Genomic DNA, 27,584 nt, shown 5'->3' on the forward strand with positions numbered 1-27,584 from the left:
CTCGTCGAAGGCGGTGTGAACTCCTCGTAGTAGAAAAAAAAAAATGACCCGCTAATAAAACATACTCCCTCCGTCCCGGAATACTTGACCTGTTTTCCTTATCGGGTCGTCCCTTAATACTTGACCTGTTTCTAAAAATGGAAATATTCTAACAATATTATATTATTTCTCACTCCACCCTTATTAACCCACCTACCCCCTACTCCATACAAAAAATAATTAAAAATTCAACCCCTACTCTCTCCCAATCCCACCTCTTAACCCACCTCCCACTAACTACATTAAAATAATACCCCATTATCAACTACTACCTATTAAATTAAATAAGTCAATCTAAGTCCTTTAAACTCTGTGCCGGTCAAACCGGGTCGAGTATTCCGGGACGGAGGGAGTACAAAGTCTTTGGCCTGATAATGGGTTAGTATATTGTAAATAAGTTTGAATCCCCCTTAAACCCTCCGATTTGTAAATTGCAATACACGCTCCTGTGATGGGTACACTGTACTCTCTCTCTCTCTCCTCTCTCTCACACATCAAGTCATCAAGCTTCCATCAACTGTAAGCAGTGTGACCACCACAGTCCACACTTGTGAACTCTGTCTTTCTCTCTCCTCAAACCCAACACATTTCTGCTTCAGACTGAGAATGAACTTACAATAAAAGATTCCATAAACAACAACATCTCTCTTTCTTTTCCCCCTGTTTTTGCAGACCGCACAACAGTCCTCTTCATCTCTATTCTTCTTCCGATCATTTCTTTTTTCATTTACTCTATTTTTTTAGGGTTTTACGCATCAATCCAATTTCATTTTCATTCTTTCCCACATCACACTGTGTTAGTTAAACCCAGGTCACCTCTTTTTATCTCACTCTCCCTCCCCCCTTTTCATGAACCCTTGTTCTTTGATTTACAGATTCTGCATAGCTTCAAGATTCCTTTTCAATGTGATGTCGATTTAAGCTTCGTTTTTCTGACAATCTCACTTCCAGTAGAGAGAGAAAATCTGGGTTAGAGAGAGAAAGCTCCTTTGTTATTATTCTTCACTCATTACTCACCTTTTTCAAGAATCTCCTTTTTTTTTGGGTTTACATTTATTGCTAAGTAAAGTTACATTTTCTACACAAAAAATGAAGATTGGGATTTTCAGGATATGCGACCTTCAATTAGGGTTTATCAGTTCCCCCTCTTTGTAATTGTTATTATTAATTTGAAGATTATATTGTGGAAAGCTATATTAAAAAATGAGTGATTTGTCAGCAAGAACATCATCAGCTTTGGCGATAACAGAGAAAAAGCCACACATTCAAAGAGCAGGTGGTTGTGTTGGAATTTTTTTCCAGCTTTTTGATTGGAATCGAAGGTTTGCGAAGAACAAATTCTTCCCTAAGAAGCTTCTTCCTCCTGGTAATTTTTTAATTTTTATTTTTTTTATTTTTTTGTGGGGAATTATTTGGGGTTGGTTTACTGATTTTGATGGTGTTTAATGTTGTCAGTTCGGACGAAAGTTTCTAAGAAATTCAATGCAGAGGAGAAATTGCCTGTGACTAAGCATTTATTGGTAAGCAATTATTTTGTTACTTCATTTGGAAATATTATTGCTTTGATTTTGATGCGTTGAATGGTATAAATGTTGGATTTTTTACTCTTAATCGTGAAAGTAAACAAAGGTAAAATCTTTGTGAGTCAATAGTTGCGTTGATAGTGTAATTTTAACCAATTCGGGTTGGAGGGATACTACACATTTTCCTGTATTGGTGATTATCTATACTATAACATTAGTACATTACACTTCTGATGTGAAATATATGTAGCTGAACTTTTGCTGGTTTGCGTTTACTTGTTGTAAAATTGTAGATTGGTGATGAGAATAATTCCGGTGGGTTTTCAAGTAAATTGAAGAAAAATGGGAGTTGTGAGCCCAAAAAACATGAAATGCAAGCTCCAGGGTTGGTAGCTAGGTTAATGGGTTTGGAAGCCATGCCGCGTTCTGTGGCAGAAGATTATAATTCTAACAAGAACTCGACTAACCATGACTGTAATAAGGTTAAAGGAGAGAAATTTGGTAGTGGGTTTAATAATGGATTGGCGAAGGAGGAGTTGAGTTTGAGTCCGGAGAAAGGGAATGCTGTAAGACCACAGAAGATTCAGAAGACGGGGTTTTTGGATAGGAAACAAGTTACTAGGTTTGGAGCTGAGGCTTTGCAGATTAAGAATGTTTTGTCGAGGTCCAGGAAGCAGCATCATCATCACCACCACCACCACCACCCAAAGCTTGCTTCCCCAGTTAAGAGTCCCAAAATGGGTCGAAATACGTCTAGGTTGATTGATGTTGCTGCTAGGATCTTGGAACCTGGGATACAGGCATCTAACCGGGCTAGGTGTAGTCTAACTTATTCAAACTCAGCAACTGAGAAGCCGTGGAAGGAGGAGGTGATGAATAAGGTGAGAGAAGATGCTGATTTAGAAACTGAGTTTTTGAATGCCCAGGCTGCTTGTCGAAGTTGTGGCAACAATTTGGATGTTGATTCTAGGGATGTTGATTTTCCTGCCTCTAGTTTTAGGGAGGTATTTTTTCATGGATTAGAATTAGAAGAAAGTCGGCCAAGACCAGCTGTATACTTGGAGAATGAAAATGATGTGGTTCTATTGAGAACCAGGTATCCATCTGAATGTGTAACCACTCAGACAGAGGATAATAGATCACCTGTTAAAACTGAAATCAGGAATGAAGTTCACCAGACACAATGTCATGAACAGATCCCAGTCAGCAGGATGTTTACGTCTCAAAAGGATGCGTTCTCGTCTATAAATTTTAAGCATAGGCCCCAAAGGCATGGCGAGATGTTGCATGGAGATAGAGCTCTTCCACCAAAGTCTAAAATGACAAGTACACAGGGCAGAAGAGTTTCATCAGCTGTCAATACGGTTAATGAAACAAAGGATTTTATTGCCCTCAACAGAAATGTGAGCAGGAACCGGCTAAGAGTACCTAGCAAATCTGATAGCAGCATTGATGCAGATAGAAGATTTTGCACAGGAAAAAATGATTCCCTAACAACACAAAGAAGTCCAGTTAGGAAAAGGAGGACTCTGAATGCTAATAAGCAAGTTGACAATGCATCTACTGCAAATTCATCATTCGAAAAGCAGAGAACTAATAAGGTCAATATTGTAACGGGAAATGGGGCAAGAATTCGTTCCACCCCTGCGAGTCAAACTTGTCTCAGAAGCAGGCCTGCCAGTCAAAGAGGTAATAAAAATACTGATGTTGTTTCTTTCACCTTTAGCTCCCCAGTAAAGTCAACCCTACGGGCTTCTGATGAAAAGGGTGCAAAAAGAAGGGATCCGGTTCGTATCACCAATGAGAATTTACAGCATAAGTTGACAACGGAAGAAAATGGTGTGAGAAAATCTTCCCAAAACTACTTGCGGATGAATGGAGATGCTCTAGGTGCCCTGTTGGAACAAAAGTTGAAGGAGCTTTCACTCCAGGCAGAAAATGAAGCAGCCACAGGTTTCATACCGTCTGCAAGAACTACTGCTTCAATTCTTCAGGAACTAATATCTGCCTTGACAGTTGAGAAGCCAGTTTCATGTGAAGATGGATCTCAGGGAACTGGTTCAATAGATTCTCAGTGTGAAAGCGAAGTTGCTGATAGTGCTTCTCAGGTCAGTCGCTGCTTATATTGCTTTTGATTTTTGAACACTGGTTCTAGACAATGTAGTACAATAATCAATATTCCATGGGATGAATCAAAAAGTTCAAATCGTGGGTAATTTTTTAGGTGAAGTTAGTTTCGAGAAAATTGGTCCTTTTGTTAGCTTTTGAGTCTTTAAAGCTTGTAAAAAGTCAGTGAAGTTTGAGATGCTATGTGAGTGCCTTTAGAATCTGCATTGGTCTTTTGGTCTCTCAGTCATACAAAACTTAGGATATCGGCCTTAGCAGCTTTGTTGCTCTCATAGTCTCATGTACTCCTGCTCATACAATTAGAATATGGCATAGGTAACAAGTATATATCGCCATGTTGCAGATATAAATAATGTGATGTACATACTATATGTCATCTTTTTCCACGAAGAAACTACAGATTAAGGACAGGAGACCAAGAAATGTATGTCTATTGTACTACATGTGAACTAGAATATGTAGTCCTATCCCCAGATGGAGAATACTGATACTAGTCTATAAGACCATAACGTTTGGCTGAACCTCATCTTTGTGAATATTATTGACCGTCTCCCATGACTAATGTTTCTTGTCTGTCTTCCTTGTGTGTAAAATCTGTTAGTTAAATTTTGTTCTAGATTCATATAGTCCTACATCTGCAAAAGAAAGCCTAGGCTTACATCATATTGTCCATATTATTGAAAATGGATGTACTAGGAAAGTATTCAGTATTCTCTAATTGATGCATTTCCGTTTTCTGAAAATTGGTTGTCATTCTTTTCTACAGTCTGGTCAGGCCAAGTTGAGTAACAAAAGATCTTCGAACGGATTTTCTTGTACAGTTGACCATTATAGCCCAGGATGTGTTCTCGATGCTTCATTTTCAAACGATAGCTGCATTTCAAGCAGCATTGATGATAATTCAGGTAAATGATGTATGGATATATTGCATCATATCTCTTTTATCAGTTCATATAACATTGCATCACAGGTGTTTGATTTTCAGTTGTGCAGCTTGTTTCTGAAACGATTCGGCATCTACTCATCTAGTACATGTCTATGAACTGACTTTGACAAATTTATTCTGTGATGCAGTCAAACCAGTGGCCTCTACTGATGTTGATATTGTGGATTCTGCATCCTCAACAAACTGGCCTCGTGGCCGCGCTGTTATGTTGGTCACTGATCTTGTAAACCACACCTCAGCTGTACTACAGAATGTCAATTGTGTTCATTCAAGATTGACTGCAACCAAGCTTGACTATTTCCAGGAGATTGTTTTAAATGCTGAACTCTTGTTTAGCAATGCTGCTGTACAGAGTTCATCTAGAATTCTGGATTTCCTTGTAGGCCCGTTTCTAGATGAGCTAGAAACCCTTGTGATTGCAGCATGGAAGAATACCATCATTCTTGGTATTGAGGTGAGAAAAGAAGATAATCCACTAAGGAGATTTCTGTTCGACTGTCTAGTAGAGTGCCTCGATGTAAAGTACACTCGTTACTCTGATTCTGGGTTCAGGGCATGGAGCAGGCTACCAAAGAGTATTGACGCAGAGGTTTTGATAAAATCTTTTGATGAAGAAGTTAGGAAGTGGATTAGTTTTGCTGGGAACGCGACAGACACTATAATAGAAAGGGAAATGAGTACTTCATTGGGTAAATGGACAGACTTTGAGATTGAAACATTTGAAACCGGTGCCCAGATCAGTCAGGACATAGTTCACAACTTGGTTGATGAAATCGTTATAGACCTTTGCCGGTCTGACATAAGTGTTTACTGATCTTACTCCTAATGCAGCTGAACTTTTGCTGGTTGTGTAATAACCGATAACTACCGGTCAACCCCGTGTAGAAAATTTTGTACAAATGAAATTGGTACATTGGAGGGTTACTGGGTAACTTAATTTTCACATAGGTATGATAATGTGTAGACTGCTGTAGTAAAATGTAATTTTTTTGTTGGAAGGTTTAGTTGTATTAATTGTACTTGGATCATTGTAACTCCCTAAGATCATTAATCAGCAGTTCTTGAATGAATTCCAGAGTTTATAGATTGCAAACTGCCAAGTACAATTTACAAGAAAGTACGGAGTACAATATGTTACACACTATTAGAAACAAGCTTACATCTATTCAACTTTCTTCCATCTCCAATAATAAACCCGAAAAAATAACCATCGTCGTCAAGTAGTATTCCCAAACTAACACATTTACTGTAATTTTATGGAACTCAAAAAGCGAAAAATTACACACATAATCCCTCGTCCCTTAAACTGACTTTTAATTGTCTCCTAAGACAAGTCTTGGAACATATGATTTCTCACTACACTTCTCACACACAACATTCAAACTGTATGAAGTATATTAACCCATGCCAAAATATCGAAAACAGTGGCAAAATTAATCCAAAGCAATAATACCAATCAAAGAATATAAAGGGGAAAAAGAAAATTAAATCAGTAATATCTGGAACTGAATACAGTGCTCTTCCTCAAAACACTACCACCCTTCTTTGCTCCTCTGTTTTCGCCATTAATCGCATTTGCGGCCGCAATCGATAAACCCTTCAATTCATCAATACTAGCATAACTCTTCCTTGCCATCATCATCAACTTCCCACTACTCTGTTTTTCCCCTGAATTCACAGACTTACTTCCTACACCTCCCAATTTTGTCGCACTCCCATACATTTTCTCTCTCTTCGACAATGATGGCGGTGGCGTTGCGCTCTTCTCAAACCTGGGAATCCGATTCTCAGACGGCGGCTTCCTGTTTTCTTTCCTCAATGCTGAAGAGAAATCAGGCACTGATTGAGCCAAAGCAGAGTACCCTTGTTTTTTACTGTTACCCTGTAAATTCCCCTGAAACCTTATAGTCTTTTTCGCCGGCGAAAATTCTGATCTGGGCAACTCTAAAAACTGTTCGTTTTCCTCGATTTTTTTACTGTTGCGCAGTAAATTCCCCTGAAACCTTACACTCTTTTTCGCCGGAGAAAATTCCGATTTAGGTATCTCTAAAAACTGTTCATCTTCCTCAATTTTTTGAAATCTTACAGCCTTCCTCGCTGGAGAAAATTCTGACTTGGAAATCTCTAAAACTTGTTCATCTTCCTCAAGTTTGAGTCTTTTTGATCGGAGCTTTGATTCTCTGAGTTGGGCGTATGCATTGTATCTTGGCCCTCGTTCCATGAAGTAAGGATCAGTGATCAATTGAAGGGTATTGCTTGGATTGAGAGGATCAAAATGATGAGAGAGAATTAGGGTTTTTGGATCAAGGGTTAATTGATGTGACCCAATTATTTCTGCCATTGATGTTTGTTTAATCTAAGCTTAGAGTAATTGCTCTGTTTTTTTTTTCTGGGTTTGTAAAAATGTAAATTTTCCAACGGTCTAATTTTCGTGAAGAGGGAGAAACAGAGAAGAGAGAGAAAAAGGGCAGAGTTTTGGGGTTGCGGTGTGTTTGGGTGAAAGGGTTTGTTTAATCTAAAGAGTTTCTCTCTTCCAACGTTCTGATTTCGGATTGTGAATGGGACCCTATTTTAGGGTCAAAAGAGGGAGATGGATGATCGGTGGAATTTGGACCGTTGGATTTGATGAAAGTCTAAGAGCCGTTTGTGGATGAAGGATTGTGATTGATTTGTGAAATCGGATTTGGTGATGCTATGTGCCACGTGGATAAGTTGTAGGGCTTTTCTTCCACTTTCCAGTCACTACAGTTTTAAGAATTATTATGAGTACGATTTGCTTACTTAATTTCCCTTAATCTCCAAATGGACATAATGTGATCACAAATTCTTATTTACAATGGGTGTACAATAAATATTGTACACCGAAGTAAAAGTTGATTCAAAATACTTAAAAGTTACGTTTATATATGTAAAAGTTATCTATTTTTAATGATAAAATTTTTCATTCCAATAAAAATTATTTTTTCAAAATCACTAATAATGTATAAATTAATCATTTAACCCTTTAAAATGTTTATCTATCAACTTTTTAATTTTATAATATAAAAGTTACAGAAAAATAGGTTAAAGTTACGAAAAACTGCATAAAAGTTATCTTGGTGTACAATAAATTTATTGTACACCTTGTGCGCGCAAGACCTTTTGTAGTATGATTTTGTCATAAGTAGAAAGTATGCAAGCTTGAAGCTGCACTTGTACTTTGTATTTACCCCATGACTATGCAACAAAGATTTTATATCAGAGTAAACGTTAAACTAAAATGTTTTAAAGTTATCTCTGGTATAAGGTAAAAGTTAGCTACTCCGTTTTTCTTAGTGATAAAAAGTTTCGTTTTAATTAAAATCATCCCTTCAAAATCACTATAATTTATTAAAATAACCATTTAAAATAGTCATCCATCAAAAAATTATAATATACTTCGTAAAAGTTAATCTAACATGTTAAAAGTTGTACAAAAAACTAAACAAAAGTTACCACGGCATACAATAAATTTATTGTGCACCTTGTGCGTACAAGACCTTTTGTTTATTTTTTGAATTTTATTTTTTTCAAATGAGGAATACATCCGAATAAAAAGAAAGAAAACAACAGAACTTAACGCAAACAAAGCAGAAGCAAACTAACTAGTGAGGTATTAGACGAGGGATAGCCACTCCCCTAATATCCTCATCTATGATTCTACTGAGTTCTAAAGGTGCTGAAGGGAAAATTTGAAGTCTAATGTGTTGAGCAACTCCATGGTTTGCAAGCCAATCCGCTGCTCGATTGCCTTCTCGATAGACATGTATAATCTTAACCGTCCAAGCGGGACTCTCAATCAACTTGATGGCATGCTCGATCAAGTGTGAGCATTCATTCCTCTCCCATTTCTTGCTGCGTAGAACTTGCACGCAAGCCAAATTGTCCAGCTGCACTATCAAGTTAGCAATTTGCAGGTTCATTGCCAGTTCCAAACCACGTACAAGTGCAGTAGCCTCTGCTTTGAATGAAGAACTATGACCCAAGTTGGTCGACAGTGCTGAAACAAACTGCCCCCTATGGTTTCGAATGATGGCTCCTCCTCCAGCTGGCCCTGGCGATCCCTTTGCAGCTCCATCCACATTAAGGGCTAGCCAATCAATCGGAGTTGTATATAGTTAGTCTTAGAGTTGTATATATCAAAACTTTTTTTAGAATACGATTAATGGTTTGATGAAAAATAATGTTCATAAATACAACTCGGTAAGTTCAATTTACTATAAGTTGTGGATGTCAACTAGATTAGTTGGTAAAATCTTCAAGGGGTGGTACCCAATACATTGGATCGAAACCCGTCTATACTACAAGTTTGAAGAAGTTCAAATAATAAGTCAAATGCAGAAGCATTAGCACGCCAGTTAGGACATTTCAATATAAGAAAGAACTTCAAATAAAGCATTTCAACTTAAACCATTGCCATGAATTGAGTAAATATCTCTTTTAAACTTACAGAGTTAGGGGAGGGAGAGGGGAAAGTTTTGAGCCCATATCATGTACTGTATGTACAAAAATGATAATATTCAACCAGTGGTATTGACGACCACATATGCTGGTAAGTCGCCAACGCAACTCAAGCTTTTTCCGGGAAAAGTCTGTACCGGGCAGAGCAGTCAACCTCAATGCAAGGAAATTTTATCCTTTCAAGAGAATTCGAAGAACCCGTAGTCCATAGACGTTGTCTAGGTTACTAAGACTTGAGAGTGACAATTTTTGAAGCCCAATCTGAATACTTTTGAGGATTTCATACATCTTCCTTCAGACTTTGTGATACTTGTACTTCTGCCCGAGATTAAATCTCGTAATACTGTCACTAAATCCACTAAGCACTAAGGTCCTTACAGCCTCAATACCTTGTTCCAAAGCAGCATCAATCTGTCCATTGAACCAGAAACACTCACAACAAAATACTAACAGTTGGCACTTCAAAGTTAAAACTGCATGATATCAGTCATGATTTTTTTTTGAAGTATATTTCTTACCTGTCTTCTTTCAGTGGGACTGAACTTCTGTAAAAGAAACGCTTTCATATCCATATTTCCCGGTGGATTCCCAATACCTGCAAACAGTAAATTTCCAATTTAAGGGTTGTAATCTGATTACCGATTAAACTGAGGCTTTCCTCACAAACAGGGAAGATAAGGACGATTTTCTAAAAACCAACCTATGCTTAGCCGAGGGAAGTTCTTCCGCCCATCTAAGTGTCCCATCACATTCTTAACTCTGCCATAGCAACATAAAAATTAAGAGACTTGTGATTCAGGATCTGCAAGTTTAACCTACAACAATCGTCTGACTTTCAAAAGAAATGATACAAGGTCCAGTACAACGTGGAATGATAATCGCTTTCAGAACTTGGAATGTAGTATTCAGAAACATCTAATTATTTCATTCCAAGATTCACAGAACTTAACATTTTAGAATCCAGTTTTCACTGAAGGTATAGTATAAAAGCACTAACGGCCCGTTTGATAGCCGGCCATAAATGGTGTCAATGGGAATGAATTTGTATGTAAATTTATAAGGAAAATCAATATCCATCCCATGCTCGTGCACTCAAAATTATCTCTTTTTCTTTATAAATTTTCATTACCATCCATTACCATTTGGGGAGTGGTATTAGGTGGGAATGCAAATTTATGAAGAAAAACACCAAGTTTTAGACAAAATATTTCATTACCATGGACATCATGATGTTAATTTCTTGTCAAATAACACTTGGATTTATTCCCCCATTCGCACCGTTTATTTTACCAAACGGGCAGTAAGGGTCGCAGTGATATTCACCTTAATTAGTCTCTTCTCAAAAGAGTCGATTCCAGAAGCAAAATTTAAGAAGTGGGCAAGATTCGGAACAGTAGTCGGGAAAGGTGAAGAAGCAAAAAACATAGGTTTGTACAGAGCACACAACAGTTCAGTTATGCTACCAGGTATGACCGTCCATTTTTTTAGAATAAGTTTAAATTGGTTTTGAGAAGTTCGGGACAAAAAGAAGAAATAAGCTTAAATTGGTTTTGAGAAGTTCGGCTACTGGCCACCATCTTTGTGAGTCCATTTAGGTAACTTACCCGTTGTGATGTCCATGTCCTCCTTTTGGCTGAAGCCTTAAGACGCCATTAGGCAAGCTCATCTCATCATAGACCTACGTAAAAGTTCAGAGGATCACATAAACAAAGCAAAGACTAACTTTCATTACTTTGATTGAATTTAACAGGTAAGGCTTACATACCAATAAGATGTGTCGCAAAGGTACTTTGTAATATGCAGCCAGCGGTCCAACCTCAAAATAAGAGGAAATCACGAGTCAGGCAAAGGAATTGAAGGCAAAAGCACAAGATCAACCATTTTACCAAAACCATTTCAGTGGATAATGAAGAATCAACCTATGAAATTAGTTTTTACTTCCTTTGCTTTATCTGGTATTGCATAAGCTAATTCTCTGACACGGTGATTTTCCAAGGATGTATAACAAATTAACAACCACTCTTTTCTATTCAGATTTTACCAAAGGGTGCTTGAAGTTCAATTTCAAGATTGTTCGACTCTTTGACTTATCTCACGTCTAAGGCATCAATAAAACGAAGACTCACGCTTCATACAAACTCAAAATAAGTGTAGACAGAATTAATTATGCATAGTCCCAATAAGCTCTGGGAGTCCAACAAGTAACTAAAAAGATCAAAGAGCATACCGATTCCCCACTGTAATTCATATATGCTTGAGGTTTGGCCAAGACGATTGGTATTTCCCCTATTGAACCTGCACTGATCATGCCATATGATGATAATTTTGAGAACCAAGTTACCTTACTAAACAAAACCACGATTCATTCAAGCAATAAAATATGGCTCAAAGAACATAAAACTGAAAATACGAAAAGCACCTATTCCTATCAAGGCTTTTGATTGTATGGTGTTCAACAAAATGCCTTCCTTCTGAGAGATCTTTTCAATCATCTCAAATCCCACCTGATCAGAAAATAACAAAAGCAAATAAGAGCTTATCAAATTCTTGTACTTGATTGACCGGTCAACCCAAAACCGCAGAGTTGAACCCTAACACACTAAAATAGGTCATCCCTAGTCGGTCAGTTTCAGATTGAGGTCATAATATCATGTTTAAAATCTATGATTCGGGTTTCTAATCTAGTTCATTTACCTCCTGTTCTCCATATTGTATATCTTCTCACAAGAACACAAAATTTGAAGTGCGACCCGACAATTCAAGCTTCTCAATTGCCAAAGTCGTCAAAACTTTATACCTAGATATATCTAGAAAAATCAATCAGTCAATCATAGAGACGCTCATCATCATGTTGCCAATTTGACATACAACCCAAAAAAAGCCATTTAAGATGGGTCGATTTCAAAATTTGTTCAAGTCATCTCTCCAATTATACTTATGAAATTTCCCACATAATCAAACTTCATCTACAAAGTAATTGAGTCAGACATTACACCTATCAACATGATTATCATCTACCAAAACAAATGTAAATTTCCAAACAAACTAAATAAATTCAAAATTCGACAAACCCACAAAAATAGTCAGATTATCCCAAATAAAATCAAATTCAAATTACAAACTAACAAAAAAAAAGTCGAAATTGAAGAAGCTGGGAAGCTCAAAATGCATAAAATTTAAAGTACAGAAAAGGTAAAAGATGAAGAAATAGGAGAGAAATTACATTATGGCGAGTGCCTTGGTACTTAATTCCAGGGTTACCCAAACCAACAATAAGCCAAGGGGTGTACTCCAAGTTTGGTTCCGACGAAGAAGCAACTGCTGAAACCCGTAAACTAGTCGGAGCAAACTGCTTTGCTCTCAAATGGGTTGTATTCGGATGCGGTTTGAGTGTATATGGAGCTGAAATTGCACTAAGCATTTTTTTTAATTTTTGGGGGGTTATAGGGAGAGGGATGAAGGGTGTAGGAGAGAAGAACTGGGTTGAGAACTTGAGACTTTCAGAGTGAGAACGGGGAAGAAGAAAATTAAGATGGAATTGGTAAATTGTATTTGGGCTTTATAATTTGTTTATTTTCATCACAATTGGACAATTGATGCCAAGGGAAAAGGCCCAATCTTTTCCCTTAAAAAATAATAAAAAAATAAAATAAAAAATATTATACTTCGTGATAATTGATTTCTTAGAATGCAGCACTCTATGTTGCAGGCATTGGTCACCACATTCAGAGTTACCAAGATATAGACCCTATCATTGATATCAAATTTTCTTATTTTATTTCCTTAGATAAATTAGGTTATAGTCTTGAGAGAAGACTATCATAATTTCTGTTTACTTTTCCTCCTTAAGAAAAAAAAAATAAAAAAAAATTGATTTCTTAGATGATCGAGTTCTCGTTGTTGTTATTGCGATTTAGGGGTCTACAGTTATGAGTATTAAATTTAATAAGTAAGTTAAATTTAAGCTCAAAAGTTCATACGATTAGGCCAACTAAGTTCAAGAACAAGAGTATTACATTGATGTATCCCTTATGTCAATTTTATTTATTACGAAACAAACTGATTTTTGTAGTTGATGTCAATCTGACTCAACCGGTTTAATTTGTAACTCAGCCGAGGTTATTGCTTGTTCCAAGAAATACGCACATGTCATATTAGATGTTGACTATAGTTGAAGGACCACGGTGTATGATTTGGTTTCGAATAAACAACTAGGAGTAATTCATTTATTTCAAAAATTATAAACATGTAGTTCTAATATACGAAGTTCTCCTATAACTATAACTATAACAAACATATTTGTGATATTTGAACCATATGTTAACTGATATTGGACTATTGGAGTACATCTGAATGGCATTACATGGACTGATGGACCCCTGGAAATCCAACCCTATCCTTCCCAAGGTATAATTGTCCTAATTTACCCTCACCATCATTAACAAACACACTCCAAAATTGTCCAACTCAGCTGCTGAATGCTGATCACTCCTCCTCCTTTCAACTGTCACGCTCTCCCTCTTTCTCTCTCCTCCCCTCAAATTCATCAGCAGCAATCGATCACCCCCAACTCCACCTATCTTATAAATTGAATTTGCTTATTCAAACAGATAAACATTCTTCCCTGAGAGCGATCGCTGCTTAATCAATTTCAACTTTCGGTAATTTCTTTTTTTTCCTTCTAAAATCCCAACTTTCATTTATTAGAATTTCTTGGTAATTTTGTCTAATTGTTGAGAATTTCCCCTATTCTTGAGCAATTCAATGTGGGATCAAAGTTGGATCCTTCTTTCATTCATTGATAATTATTTAATCTTGTTTTTGTCAGTTATAAGTACCCTTTTGAGTGTAATTTACTGGACATGTAATAAATTAATTTATTAACTGTTCCTTTTCTTGACTTTCTGTAATATGGGTTTTATTTTTATTTTAGGTTTAGAAAAAGAGGGGGAAAATGCAGGCGTCAACTTTTATGGTCAAAGGCAATTTGGGTTTTGAAGTTCAGAACCGTAGAGTGGCTGGGCTTGCTGGGTTGAAAGGGTTAAGCTCAATCCGTTCCAATAATCTAAGTTTTGTGAATGTTAATGACAATAATTATAAGTCTAATCCCTGTAAATTGAGTTGTGGGTCCCTTTCGATGGGTGCTGGATTTGCAAGATTGGGTCTTGATCATGTCATGAAGTCCTCACCCAAGTACAGATCAGTCAAGGCTCAAGCTGCTTCTGGTTTGTATTCTAACTATTATCAATGTTTATTTGAGATGTTATATGGTCTCTTTATGCGTAAAGTGTGTTGGTTGACTTAAATTAGTTAACTGTGTATGTATTTAATGGAATAGTTATTTTGGTTGTTATTGTTGTTTATTGTGTGTTGGGTTTGTTCCATGGAAATTGGCTTCGATTGCGATTCTTGAGCAAGGCTGTTGTGAATTGCATTGGTAGAGATGATCTTGTGGTTATCATTTTAGGGGATTGCATCGGTTAGTATGATATCTGGGAAATGGGAATAGCTCCCGTCGATTGGTGGGGATGCATTCATGGATTTTATACTATGCTGTAGTGTGGAATGGTATCAGATTATCATTGCTAGTGGGTCAACCAAGGTCTACATATAGCATGGTAATAAGCACTCACAAGGGGACGATGTGTTTTCTCTCTTACACTGCATCGGATTATCAGGAGGAATAGCTTCCATAGATTGTGACCAACAGGAGATAATCTAAGAGAATTTTTAGTAGGAGTTGAGGGCACATCTGCTATCTGGTACTGTCTGTCTGATGAATTGATGGTCATTGATTGCATAAAAATATACACCGTAAACAGTTAACAATAATGTACATTCAAGTGGGAGAGCAGACCAAGATTAGGAGCTGTGAAGTGTGAACTATAGGAATTCTGTTGTGTTTTCCAAACTCCATACTTCAGTATTGTAGTACACTAATGGTGTGTCTCGTATAAATTACTTGTTTGAGCATCCACTTCACACCTATTAACCCATTTAACTCGTCTAAAATGTTTTAAGGTTACTCGCACTGGTGTCAACGTTTCTGTCTTCTTGTCTTTTAAGTTCTCAGAATCAACACTTGTTCCGCCTCTGGAACTTCTTGTTGCTTGTTCCCACTCAGGAACTACCCTTATCTTCCGGAGTTCCAGTTCCTCCTCAGGAACTCTGTAATTTCCAGCTTGTAGTGAGGTACTGTTAATGGCTGAATGAAGTCAGAAACTCAGAACTTCAATACAACTTGATCAAAGATAACATGACAGAGAAAAAAAAGAGAGAATTTAGGAGGAACTAGGAAGAAGAAGGAAGTTTATTATTTACAATCATAAGTGCTGCAAGCTCTGAATAAGCTATTTATACAATAGCTGAGCTACCTTAACTAACTTTTCCACCACAATCAGTTATAGCAACATGACAGATTTCCTAATTACAAGGAGAGGCAAATAACAGATTCTCCTGTTACAATTCTCCCTTCTTGAGAAATGACTTGTCCTCAAGTCTGAACATTAAAATCAGGAAAACTTTGCTCGAAATCATCTGCTTCTGTTGTAGGAAAGTTCAGCCATTTAACCAGGAACTGAGTTGCAGCTACATTGTGATGCTTGACCGCTCTTCTATCAATAATGGCTTCAGGCTTAGCAATTTCTTCCTCTTCCCTTTCATGGAACCAAGATGGAATATGAGCTACTGTAGGAATAGCCCCTCTAACCCGCTTAAGTTGTGACACATGAAAAACTGGGTGGATCTGAGCTTCTTGTGGCAGCTTCAGCTTGTATGCAACCTCCCCTACTGCCTCACTGTTTTGGAAAGGCCCATAGAACACTGCTGCAGGCTTTTCATTGTTCACTGCCTATAAGCCTGTAACATAAGCCAAACCCAGTTACCCACTGCAAACTTCCTTTTACTCCTCTTGTCTGCTTGAGCTTTTATCCTATATTGAGCCCTTCTTAAATGAAACTACACTGCCTTCACCATTTCCTCCCTCTTTGAGTGATCTGTCAACAGCATCCACCTTAGATTCTCCAGGTAAATAAGGCAAATGAATAGGGGGAGATTGACAATACACAATCTCATAAGGAGTTGTTCATGCAGCAGAATGAAACGTAGTATTATACCACGACTCAGCAAGTGGTAGCCACTTGCTCCATTTCTTGGACAATCCCCTGTCATACACCTTAAGTAAGTCTCTAGACACCTGTTGACTCGTTCAGTTTGTCCATCAGTCTGTGGTGATAAGCAGAAGATAGCAGTAGCTCAGTTCCTTGTAAGTAAACAAGGCTTTCCAAAAGTTGCTCAAGAAAATGGTATCCCTGTCACTGACAATCGACCTAGGCCAACCATGCAACTTAAATACATTATCCAAGTAGAGTTGAGCCACCTCTATAGCTCCATAAGGATGGACAAGGCCATAAAGTGTGCGTATTTGCTCAACCACAAAAATCACATCTTTGCCACATGACTTAGGTAATCCACTAATAAAAATCCATCTATATGTCCGTCCAAACCTCTTGAGGAATAGGTAGAGGCTGTAATAGTCCCGGAGTGGCCACATTTTCAGGTTTATTGGCTTGACACACTACACAACTTCTCACAAATTGAGTCACAAAGGTAGTTATTCCCTTCCAATAGAAAATCTCTTCACTTTTGCTAAAGTGGCATCCTTTCCCGATTGTCCACCTTGACCAGAATTATGCAACTAGTGCAAGATTGCTTGCTTCAACTCATCATCAGGCCCAACTACTAACTTGCCTTTCTTTCTAATCAAACCCTCTTGCAGCTGAAATTTAGTGACTTGATCTCCTGCTTTTAGCTTCTGTAATAACTGAGAAGTGTTCAGGTCTAAGTGTCTAACTCATAGCTTTCTAATAGCTCCTGTGAAAGATTGGAGTCAAGAACTGAAAGTGCCATCATCATTATTTCAGCTCCATCCACCCTAGAAAGTGCATCAGCCACCAGATTATCACTCCACTCTTATACTGAATCTCATAGCTAAACCCCATCAACTTGGACAGCCACAATTGTTGAAATGGAGTTGAGATCTTCTGCTGTAAAAGCCACTTGAGACTTTTCTGATCCGTTTTGATAATGAAATGTTGCCCCATTAAGTATTGTTCCCATTTCTGAACTGTTGTAACAACAGCCAGAAGTTCTTCCTCATAAACCGACAACTTCTGCCACCTTGGACCCAATCCCTTGCTTAGTAAAGCCAATGGATGCCCTTCTTGCATTATCACAGCTCCCATGCCATTGTTAGAAGCATCTGTCTCCACAATGAACACCTTAGAAAAATCTGGCAACGCCAAAACAGGAGCTAAACTAAGGCTCTTTTTTAATGCTGGAAATGCATTTTCAGCTTCATCTGACCATTTAAACTCACCCTTCTTTAATAACCGATTTAGTGGCCTGCTTATACAAGCATAATTCCCGACAAATTTCCTATAATATCCAGCCAAACCCAAGAAACTCCTCAAATCTTTGACCATGTCGAGGTACTGGCCACCTGACTACTGACTCCACTTTAAGAGAATCAGTTTCCAATCCCTGCTCCTGAGATAAAATGGCCCAAGTATTCAACCTTATCATTGGCAAAAGCACACTTACTTCTCTTTGCATACAAAACATTTTGTTTCATCAGCTCAAAAACTGACTTTAAGTGTTGTACATGCTCACTGACCGACCTGCTGTGATCACTGATCAATATATTATCAAAAAATATGAGCACACATTTCCTCAAAAGAGGTTTAAAAACATGATTCATCCAGCTTTGGAAAGAAGTTGATGCGTTTGTGAGACCAAATGACATCACTAAGAACTCATAATTTCTATTATCATATTATGAGTTTTAAAAGTAGTTTTGAAAACATCATCTTCTTGAACCCTCAATTGATGGTAACCAGCTCTTAAATCGATCTTGCTAAACACATGTGGGCCAGCCAACTCATCAATCAATTCATCGGGATAGGAAACTCGTCTTTGGTTGTTTTCCTGCTAAGCTCCCTATAATCTACACATAACCTCCAAGTTCCATCCTTCTTTCCCACCAAAAGCACTGGAGAGGCAAAAGGACTTCAACTATCCCTTATAATGCCTTGTTCCAACATTTCCTCAACCAATTTTTCAATTACATCCCTCTGTTTCAATGTCAATGGATACTTGTAAGGCCTAATACTTACTGGATTAGCACCAAACTCTAAAGCTAGGATGCTCGGACTCAGCTCACCACCCCTCCGTACCGGTCGACACGACGCGACCCGGGTGCGGACACGGAATCCGGATCGGACCCGCCGGAGAGAAAGTGGACTCGGCAACTCACTAACCCTACATCTAAAATTGAAGGAAGAAAACAACAAATCAAGAGCCGAAACCTTTGGGCTTTTGTTCGGCCGGAAAATCCGTGTAGATTGAAACCACCGAGTTGTTCGTTTTCTTCTCCGGCGAAGGGTGGCTGTCTTCTCCTTCTCTTCGACCTTAAAAAAAAAAATGGACATTGTGTTGGTTCTGGTTTTCTATTTTTATTTTTTTATGTGGAGTTGGGTAATGGAAAAAAAGTCACGTGATTTCCATCTGTCATTTTATTCATTACCGATTCTTCTACCTCTTTTTCTGTTTTTTAACTTTATTGGTGGGGTATTCTTGACTCTTGAGTCCTTTTATTATGCCTCTTTTTCTGTTTTTTACTTTATTTAATATCAGCAATAAAGTATGGTATATTTATCAAACTAAGGAGTTTGACTTCTCACCTACTCCTCCGTAATATTGAAATTATGTATATTTAAAAAAACAAAAACCAGTACTTTTTTTTTTTTTTGCATTGCCGTGTCCCCGAGTCCAAATACAAGTTTTGGACCCTTTCGAAACGTGTCCCCGAGTCCTTGATTTTTGAGTTTCTCATGTCCGACACTCGGATCCCTTACCCGGGTCCGACACCCGTACCCGAGTCCGAGCATCCTAGCTCTAAAGGAATCCTATGATCATAAACACCCCTACCAGGTGGTATTACCTTGGGCTCTTCAAAAACCTCTTTGTACTCCAGTAATAACTCCTCTACACAATCAGGAACCACTTTAGTTTCAATATTCCAGCTTGAAGAGCCCATAATACCTTCATTTCCACCACTTGAATAGCAACTGCAAGAAATAAAGTTGTACTGATTGAGAAAATAACTTTCCACCATTCTGTCCCAAGTTTGCAACAACTTCCTTTGGTTTCTCACCCCTTAGAACATGCTTGATTCCTTGAATTCAAACTCCATTATCAGTTTCTTAAAACCCCAACTCAGTGCCTAGATCACTAAGCCACTGAATTCCAAGTACCATATTGTTAGAATCCAACCTTCCTTTACTTGTATTTCTCCTTTCTATTGCTTTCTAGGATCTTTCTAATAGTTTTCTAGGCTTTAGGGAGAATTATTATGTTACTGTAATTTCAGTGTTCACTGGCAAGATTTAGCTAATTCAAAATAAACCTCTATGAGGGGTATGAACCAAGACCTCTCATCAGAAGTTGCCTTTGCTTTAATTCATGTGTTGTTGCTAGCCTTTATAGATATTGTGTTGTCGCATGCTTTTAAGCTTTCTAAGACCCATCAAAGTCCCTCAAAACAGATACACTCTCGTCGACGGTTCCGCTTGTGCGCACACAAGCGCCCCGTTCGACCCTCGACCCTCGCTCTTGTCGCCAATAGGCAAGAGTGCCCACTCAAAATCTGACGCTTACTCGTGCCCCTACGAGCCACAAGACACTCATTCCGCACAAGGATCGCCTCCTTGCCACCAATAGGCAAGTGGGCGCCGCACGGATCCGGTGTCAAAACATTCGGACCGTGACAGTTGGTATTAGAGCCAAGGTTCAAACCTAGGCATCGAGAGACCCAAGAAGCAAACTGAGATGGAAACAATCGAAGAAAGACTAGCCTGGCTGGAAGGCATGTCAGAGAGCTGGACCCGACTCGAGGAAGTTGTGATTGGCCAGACCAAAGAGATAGAAAGACTCGAGGGTGCGGTCGATGAGCTCATGCAAGAGAAGGAAGTGCTTCAGGAACAACTCAACTTTGTCCAGAAGCAAGCTGAAGATGCCCAAGACAAATGCGCGACACTGATGCGCGCTTCAAGGACTGACTCGAGTGGAGGTGGTGCGATGAAGATCAAACCTCCAAAGCCTCGAGATTACAGTGGGGCTAGAGACTCGAAGGAAGTTGATAACTTCCTCTTTGACATGGAGCAGTATTTCAGAATTTGTCAACTGAGTGACAATCTAAAGGTGGATACCGCGACCATGCATTTGTCAGATGATGCGAAGCTGTGTTGGCGCACCAAGCACGCCGGCATCGAAGAGGGGAAGATAAAGATAGACACCTGGGAAGGGTTCAAGAAGGAACTCAAAGATCAATTCTATCCCGAGAACACCGAGTTTGTTGCAAGAATGAAGCTACAGGAGATCCGCCACAAGGGCTCCATACGCGACTATGTGAAGGAATACTCGGCCTGCATGTTGGACATCAAAGACATGAATGAGAAAGATTAGTTGTTCAACTTTGTTCTCGGGCTACAAGAATGGGCGCAGCGCGAAGTATTGAGGGCGAAAGTGGACACACTTCCGGCCGCTATGACTGTTGCAGAGCGATTGATGAACTACTCCGCAGGAAGGGGTCATCGCTCGGAAGAAGGGGCAAGGGGGACGCCTACAAGCTCGGAGGGCCCGACTCCAAGCTCACCCAAGAGTGCGAGAAGTGACTCAAGGGTGTCGTCCAGCTAGAACAACACCTCAACATCTTCAAATCATTGATTTTTAGAGGACTCATTCAACCTATGATCCGATTCGACCTATGATCCGTTTATTTTACTCATCCCAAACAATTAATTGAAAATTAAACCAAAATACGAAAACGAAATTCTAGTTAATGAACAAAATACAAAAGGCATAAAGTTTAATGTAGCCGTAACATATTCAAAGTTCAAGCAATAAAGTAAAATCAGTAATTACCTATAATTTTTCACCAATTATATCATAATTGGATATTCAAACCTCCTCTATTTCTTCTATCTCATACAGTTGGGTGCTTGGTTGGGAATGAGTATGAAACTTGAATATTATGTTGAAGAAGGAACAACCTCTGATGTGTGGTTAGTCGGGGGATTCAAGAAAGGAAATGGGGGAGGAGATTCACAGAAATCCTGGTCATCACCTTCCGTATCAACAAAGGAATCCAAGATCAGCACGCTCTCGGGAAACATTAATAGACTTAACTGTTTGCTATGTCGAGGCCCACACAAATGGTGGGAGTGCAAACACAAAGGGGAGATCGACAACCTACAGAGGAAGTTGTCGGCAATGTCCGTGGAGGAAACCCCAAAAGAGACATCAGAAGAAGCATGCAATGAGGACGACGAACCCCGCAAAATGAGTTCCGTCTACATGATGTATGCGATGGGGAAAGAGGCCCCAAAGACAAGAGAGGAATCCACAAACATGATGTACGTGGACCTCGTGGTAAATGGGAGGAATGCTCGAGCCATGGTAGACACCGGCGCCTCTCACAACTTTGTGACCGAAGCAGAAGCCCGAAGATTGGGGTTAGTGCTCAAGAAAGGAGGCGGTAGCATGAAATCCGTCAACTCTAAATCCAAGCCGATTCTCGGTGTGGCAGAACAGGTGGAAGCAAAGTTGGAAGATTGGGAAGGAAAAATGAACTTCACTGCCGTCAACATGGACGACTTCAACTTGGTACTTGGATTGGAGTTCCTCCGCACCAGCAAAGCAGTTGTAATGCCTCACTTGAATTCTTTGCTTGTAGCAGGTGGACAAACTTGTCTAGTTCGAAGTACAGGTACTCTCACAAAGACAAAAGAGAAGGGCCGATTCCTTTCGGCAATGCGAGTGATGGAGCCACTCAGAAAGGCGACATCCCAGATACCCCCTCGCATCAGAAACAAGAAACAAGATACAAGCTCAAGCCAAGCCGCTCCAAGCCAGAAACCAAAAACAAGGAAGACTTGGATTCACAAGATTCACCAGCCAATCAAGACACAACAAGATTCAAGAAGACTCCAGCAACCGCCATCAACCAACGGCGCAGAGAAAACTACAGAGTTTAGAATAGGAGCTTTTTCTTTCATCTTTTGTAACTCTTGTAAGTCGACGAGGGCGTCGACAGCTTAAGTGGGGGAGGATGTTAGAATCCAACCTTCCTTTACTTGTATTTCTCCTTTCTATTGCTTTCTAGGATCTTTCTAATAGTTTTCTAGGCTTTAGGGAGAATTATTATGTTACTGTAATTCCAGTGTTCACTGGCAAGATTTAGCTAATTCAAAATAAACCTCTATGAGGGGTATGAACCAATACCTCTCATCAGAAGTTGCCTTTGCTTAATTCATGTGTTGTTGCTAGCCTTTATAGATATTGTGTTGTCGCATGCTTTTAAGCTTTCTAAGACCCATCAAAGTCCCTCGAAACAGATACACTCTCGTCGACGGTCCCGCTTGTGCCTGCTGTGCGCACACAAGCGCCCCGTTTGACCCTCGACCCTCGCTCTTGTCGCCAATAGGCAAGAGTGCCCACTCAAAATCTGATGCTTACTCTTGCCCCTACGAGCCACAAGACACTCATTCCGCACAAGGCTCGCCTCCTTGCCGCCAATAGGCAAGTGGGCGCCGCACGGATCCGGTGTCAAAACATTCGGACCGTGACACATATCATATCCACCCAATGGAATTAGAAGCACATCAGACATGAATTCAGTGTGTTGCAGCTTCCATTTGAACCCCTTGCACACATTTGACTGGCCAAATGATTCTGATCTGCTACTGTCACAGATTGGGGAGCAGTCTTCTCAATCTTCATGCCCAAATTTCCCGCCAGTTCTAAGTCTACAAAATTATGTGTACTGCTGGGTCAATCAAAATATGAAGAGGCTTCTTCTCATAATACCCAGTGACTCTCATGGTCTGGAAATTATGATTCCCATTTAAAGCATTCACAGAGATACAAGGTTCGACCTCAGAAACAGGAAACTCCTAACCCCTGCTCTTCTTTGACATTATTCACTTCCTCATCATCATCTCCAGGAATTTCCACAGTGAATAATCATCTCACAATCATCAACATCCAGTAAGCTCTATTGTTGATGACTTAGGCACAACCATTTATTTGTGATCCTTGCACACATACAACTTGAAAACCGCCTTAGTTAATTACTTTAGTTTGTCGTCATCAAAACCATATTAGCTCAACGGAACTTCAGGGTTATACAATTAGCATAACAATGTTATATTATTAAGGTTCGGAATCAATTGTTTAGATAGGTAAGATCTGATAAAAACTAGAGTTGATAGCTATGAACTGGTTGCAGATAGGTATTCTATTACATTAAGGTATCTGCTTTATATTGTGGCCATTACATGTCAGGCTACAGAGTTATGCTGATATTGCTTTGATGAGTCAATCTTTCATCTGCCAACTTCATGAAGAGTCTCGAGTCAAGTCTTTAGGTTTTCTATGATGCATTTTATTCTGGTAATTTTCTCCTAATTCACACCATATGTACATCGTAGGAGGAGATCTTGAAGATGCCACTCCTGTCAAATATCAAGGCAAATCTTCTGCATCAGTGTTGCCGTATGTTGGTGTTGCTTGTTTGGGAGCTATTTTGTTTGGATATCACCTTGGGTATGTCGTAGTGGATTAATACACTTGTCATTTTCTTTGATCTCTCATCTCTGTTTATATTGAGCCATACTCAAATTGTGAGAAGGCCCTTCATGTTATCATTTATTGTAAGGTTTCATTTACGGTGAAACAAGTATTTTTCTGGGTACTTCAGGGATCAGGTTACACTCTACAAACCTAATTAAGAACTGTGTTTTCGTTGTTTATCTTGCAGTGTGGTAAATGGAGCTCTTGACTACCTATCTGCGGATTTAGCTATTGCTGGCAATACTGTTTTACAAGGCAAGTTGTCGTAGAACGAAAATGTGAAACATGGGATACAGAAAATCTTCTTCATAATATGTTCGAGATCATTTTAGCACAACATGATGATATTCTGTATTTAACTGATTCAGATCACTTATGGATTTGTAATGTTTGTTCCACTTTTAAACATAGTTATATTGATTTCCTACAGGATGGGTTGTGAGCATATTACTTGCTGGAGCGACTGTAGGTTCATTTACTGGCGGATCTTTGGCTGATAAGTTTGGAAGGACAAAGACCTTCCAGTTAGATGCAATTCCTCTTGCAATAGGAGCTTATCTCTGGTTTGTACACCATCCTTTTAAAGTTTCAAGATTTTGCTTACAGGGAGATCACTTAACATCTCTTTCCTGAATCTTTCATAGTGCCACAGCACAAAATGTACAGATAATGATGATTGGTCGTTTACTTTGTGGCATTGGAATTGGCATATCATCTGCCTTAGCTCCGTTATACATTTCTGAGGTAATATCATATTTGTTTCCTGTCTATTTTGAAACTGTCTGGCCTCGGGAACTGAACAGAGATCATTACTGATTTGCAGATTTCGCCAACTGAAATTCGAGGTGCACTTGGTTCTGTCAACCAGCTTTTTATATGCATTGGTATTCTTGCGGCTTTGGTTGCTGGATTGCCTTTAGCAGGAAACCCTTTGTGGTACTACCTTGATATCTTTATGCTATGTGTTTACCTTACTGATTGTGAAGAACTGAGATTTTGGTGCAGAAAATTAATGGTAGAAATATGCAATAATCTAGTTGATAGATGAATGGACACAAAATGGGATACGAAAGTAGTGACTTGAGGCCACCAATCTCCAAGTTTAGTGACTTGAGGTCACCACTCTCCAAAGCCTAAGCTTTACCAAATTCTCCACATACCTCCCATAACCTAATGTGCCACTATTTATAACCCTTCTACTAGACCTACCTAATTTTTCTTCTACCTAATATTACTTATTACCTATTATGCCCTCCCCTTGCACTTAATTCATTACACTGATCTACTTCAAAGCTTTTGTTATGTGTCTGTTTGAGAGTTTTTCTATCATTTGTATGACTTTATTTGTTGTCTCCCTTTCCCTCTCTGTTTGCAGGTGGAGGACAATGTTTGGTATTGCAACAGTTCCCTCTGTTCTCTTGGCTCTTGGGATGGGCTTCTGTCCAGAAAGCCCTAGGTGGCTTTTTCAGGTGTTCTAATTTTTACTCCTATAATTTCTGCTTTCTTCATGCTATGGTGACTGATGACGAGTACTGGAAGGTCTTAGCTACCTTTGAGGGTGGGCTTCATAGTTTGCTGTGCTAATACATTACTTTTGCAGCAAGGAAAAATTGTTGAAGCAGAAAAGGCCGTAGCAGCCCTCTATGGAAAAGAAAGGGTTCCGGAGGTGATTAATGATTTGAGAGCATCTGTTCAAGGTTCTTCTGAACCAGAAGCTGGCTGGTTTGATCTGTTCAGTAGCCGCTACAGGAAAGGTATATCCAGGAAGTCTTTCAATATTATGATATTACCTCAGCCCTCCTGAAATTGACATTATTATCAATATTATGAGTGCTTCTAAATAAGCTCCTGCCTAGATTGGGATAAGGGGAGTCAAATGTGCGTAGGATCGCTCCTGCAATGACAGGAATGATCCATTCGACTTGAGGAGTAATTAACAATACCCCTCCCCCTCAAACCCAAACAAATCGGATGTAAAAGAGGTGACACTTATGTTACACCGTACTCTTATTCCATGCTTTCTTGGGAATTATGTTTTACTAAAGACAGTGAAAAGCGAAACATTTTGGTAATTGTTAATATACAGGAGTCTCATAGTTTCTGAGTGTAATATACACAGTAATCCATAAAATTTATCTTTATGTGCAGTGGTAAGTGTTGGTGCTGCACTTTTCTTGTTCCAGCAAATGGCAGGAATCAATGCTGTTGTATATTACTCCACATCTGTATTCCGAAGTGCTGGAATTGCATCAGATGTTGCCGCTAGTGCCCTTGTTGGAGCATCAAATGTTATTGGTCTGTCAGATGAAACTTTTGCTAAATTAGTTTTTCATTAGTTGGCACAACTTTTTGCTCAAGTCATTTTCTTCCTCTATGTAGGCACTGCTGTCGCCTCTTCTTTAATGGACAAGCAAGGAAGAAAGAGCCTACTGATGACAAGTTTCTCAGGAATGGTAAGAATTCCTTAAAGTTATTTAGCTCTGTACAATATTTCATCATCACTATATTCCATTTTGAAAGTATTCAACGAAGAGAACGAAATCTTGATACGGATTCGGGAATAGGGGCATTTTGAGTGTAACTTATTGATCTCGTGAAAAAAAAAAAAAAGGTGTAACTTATTTTGCCTGACAATCTGTTTTTAAGGAAAATCTGTTTTCGTGATTACGAAACCTATAAATTAAGCAACTAAAGACTTGATATTGAACATGAAGTGGAGGGTATTCAATATATCTGACTGATTCAATACAATTTTTTTTTCCTGGGATATGCGTATAATTTAGGATAACCGTTGTAATTGTATATCCTGACAAATTTCTATGAAAATCACTCCTGTTGAAGGCTGCCTCAATGTTGTTGCTGTCACTATCGTTCACATGGAAGGCTCTAGCACCTTACTCGGGCACACTTGCCGTTGTGGGAACTGTTTTGTGAGTCTTTTACTTTTACTCCTGGGATTTTTTTTCTTCCATTCCTGTATTCTTCCTTTTTTGCACCCAAAAACAATATATAAAACCTACTTCCCGACAGATATGTCCTCTCGTTTTCACTTGGCGCTGGTCCTGTTCCTGCTCTTCTACTTCCGGAGATCTTCGCATCCAGAATCCGAGCAAAAGCAGTGGCTTTGTCACTGGGAATGCATTGGGTAATTGGTCAACAGCAAACTAGTATTGACATTTGACATTGGGTAAGCTTCTGATATATGCACCCCCACATATTGATTATTGACATTTCTTTATTTTTCCTTTATTGCAGGCGTCAAACTTCGTAATTGGCCTTTATTTCTTAAGTGTGGTGACCAAGTTTGGAATCAGCAAAGTGTATTTGGGGTTCGCGTCAGTGTGTGTGCTTGCCGTGTTGTACATAGCTGGTAACGTTGTTGAAACAAAAGGACGATCACTTGAGGAAATAGAGCTTGCTCTAAGTCCAGCTGTTTAGTTTGGAGGATACAGTTTTTCTGTTTTTTTGATCTAGAGAGAATTATGTTAATAATTCCCGGATTTAGGAGTTTGATGCTAGTTTTCATGCTCGTTGGCACATTCATGTCCAGACAGTTGTACTATCAATGTCAGAAATTCAGTTTGCTCATTTTTGTTGGCACTTTCACCATTCTACTCGTAGTTCATTACTATTAGTACTTTTTTTGTAGAGATAGTGCAGCGACACACAAGGCCAAAATTCCCTTACAATTCGGATTTAACGTGGTTCTTAGTTATTTTGTTCAATTGTTCTTCATGCAAATATCTTCGTCCAGCTCTGTGTAAGTGTTTAGTAAACAA

At 38.9% G+C, this 27,584-nt stretch overlaps 4 protein-coding genes across 4 annotated transcripts; 2 read left to right on the plus strand and 2 right to left on the minus strand.

Moving 5' to 3' along the window:
* Positions 1–513: 513 nt before the first annotated feature.
* LOC110801646 (uncharacterized) lies at positions 514–5,728 on the plus strand. The gene is made up of 5 exons (XM_022007021.2): positions 514–1,405; positions 1,495–1,559; positions 1,856–3,670; positions 4,456–4,594; positions 4,764–5,728. The coding sequence occupies exons 1-5, from the start codon at positions 1,243–1,245 to the stop codon at positions 5,447–5,449; spliced, it is 2,868 nt and encodes a 955-aa protein (XP_021862713.2). The 5' UTR covers positions 514–1,242; the 3' UTR covers positions 5,450–5,728.
* Positions 5,729–5,825: 97 nt separating this feature from the next.
* LOC110801647 (uncharacterized) lies at positions 5,826–7,171 on the minus strand. The gene has a single exon (XM_022007022.2). The coding sequence runs from the start codon at positions 6,974–6,976 to the stop codon at positions 6,125–6,127; it is 852 nt and encodes a 283-aa protein (XP_021862714.1). The 5' UTR covers positions 6,977–7,171; the 3' UTR covers positions 5,826–6,124.
* A 1,806-nt stretch (positions 7,172–8,977) lies between these two features.
* LOC110801627 (chloroplastic group IIB intron splicing facilitator CRS2-B, chloroplastic) lies at positions 8,978–12,646 on the minus strand. The gene is made up of 8 exons (XM_022006996.2): positions 12,338–12,646; positions 11,534–11,618; positions 11,342–11,409; positions 10,880–10,930; positions 10,719–10,792; positions 9,815–9,873; positions 9,633–9,709; positions 8,978–9,525 (listed from the first exon to the last, which is right to left on the minus strand). Exons 1-8 carry the CDS (start codon positions 12,533–12,535, stop codon positions 9,409–9,411), a joined length of 729 nt encoding a protein of 242 aa, XP_021862688.1. The 5' UTR covers positions 12,536–12,646; the 3' UTR covers positions 8,978–9,408.
* Positions 12,647–13,549: 903 nt separating this feature from the next.
* On the plus strand, positions 13,550–27,393 carry LOC110801624 (plastidic glucose transporter 4). Its single transcript, XM_022006993.2, has 14 exons — positions 13,550–13,775; positions 14,048–14,339; positions 23,664–23,778; positions 23,993–24,060; positions 24,236–24,368; positions 24,450–24,549; positions 24,629–24,741; positions 25,181–25,274; positions 25,406–25,559; positions 25,954–26,100; positions 26,185–26,258; positions 26,647–26,735; positions 26,836–26,950; positions 27,061–27,393. Exons 2-14 carry the CDS (start codon positions 14,069–14,071, stop codon positions 27,241–27,243), a joined length of 1,656 nt encoding a protein of 551 aa, XP_021862685.2. The 5' UTR covers positions 13,550–13,775; positions 14,048–14,068; the 3' UTR covers positions 27,244–27,393.
* Positions 27,394–27,584: the final 191 nt, after the last annotated feature.

The sequence above is a fragment of the Spinacia oleracea genome, chromosome 1, assembly GCF_020520425.1.
Source record: "Spinacia oleracea cultivar Varoflay chromosome 1, BTI_SOV_V1, whole genome shotgun sequence".
NCBI lineage: Eukaryota > Viridiplantae > Streptophyta > Magnoliopsida > Caryophyllales > Amaranthaceae > Spinacia > Spinacia oleracea.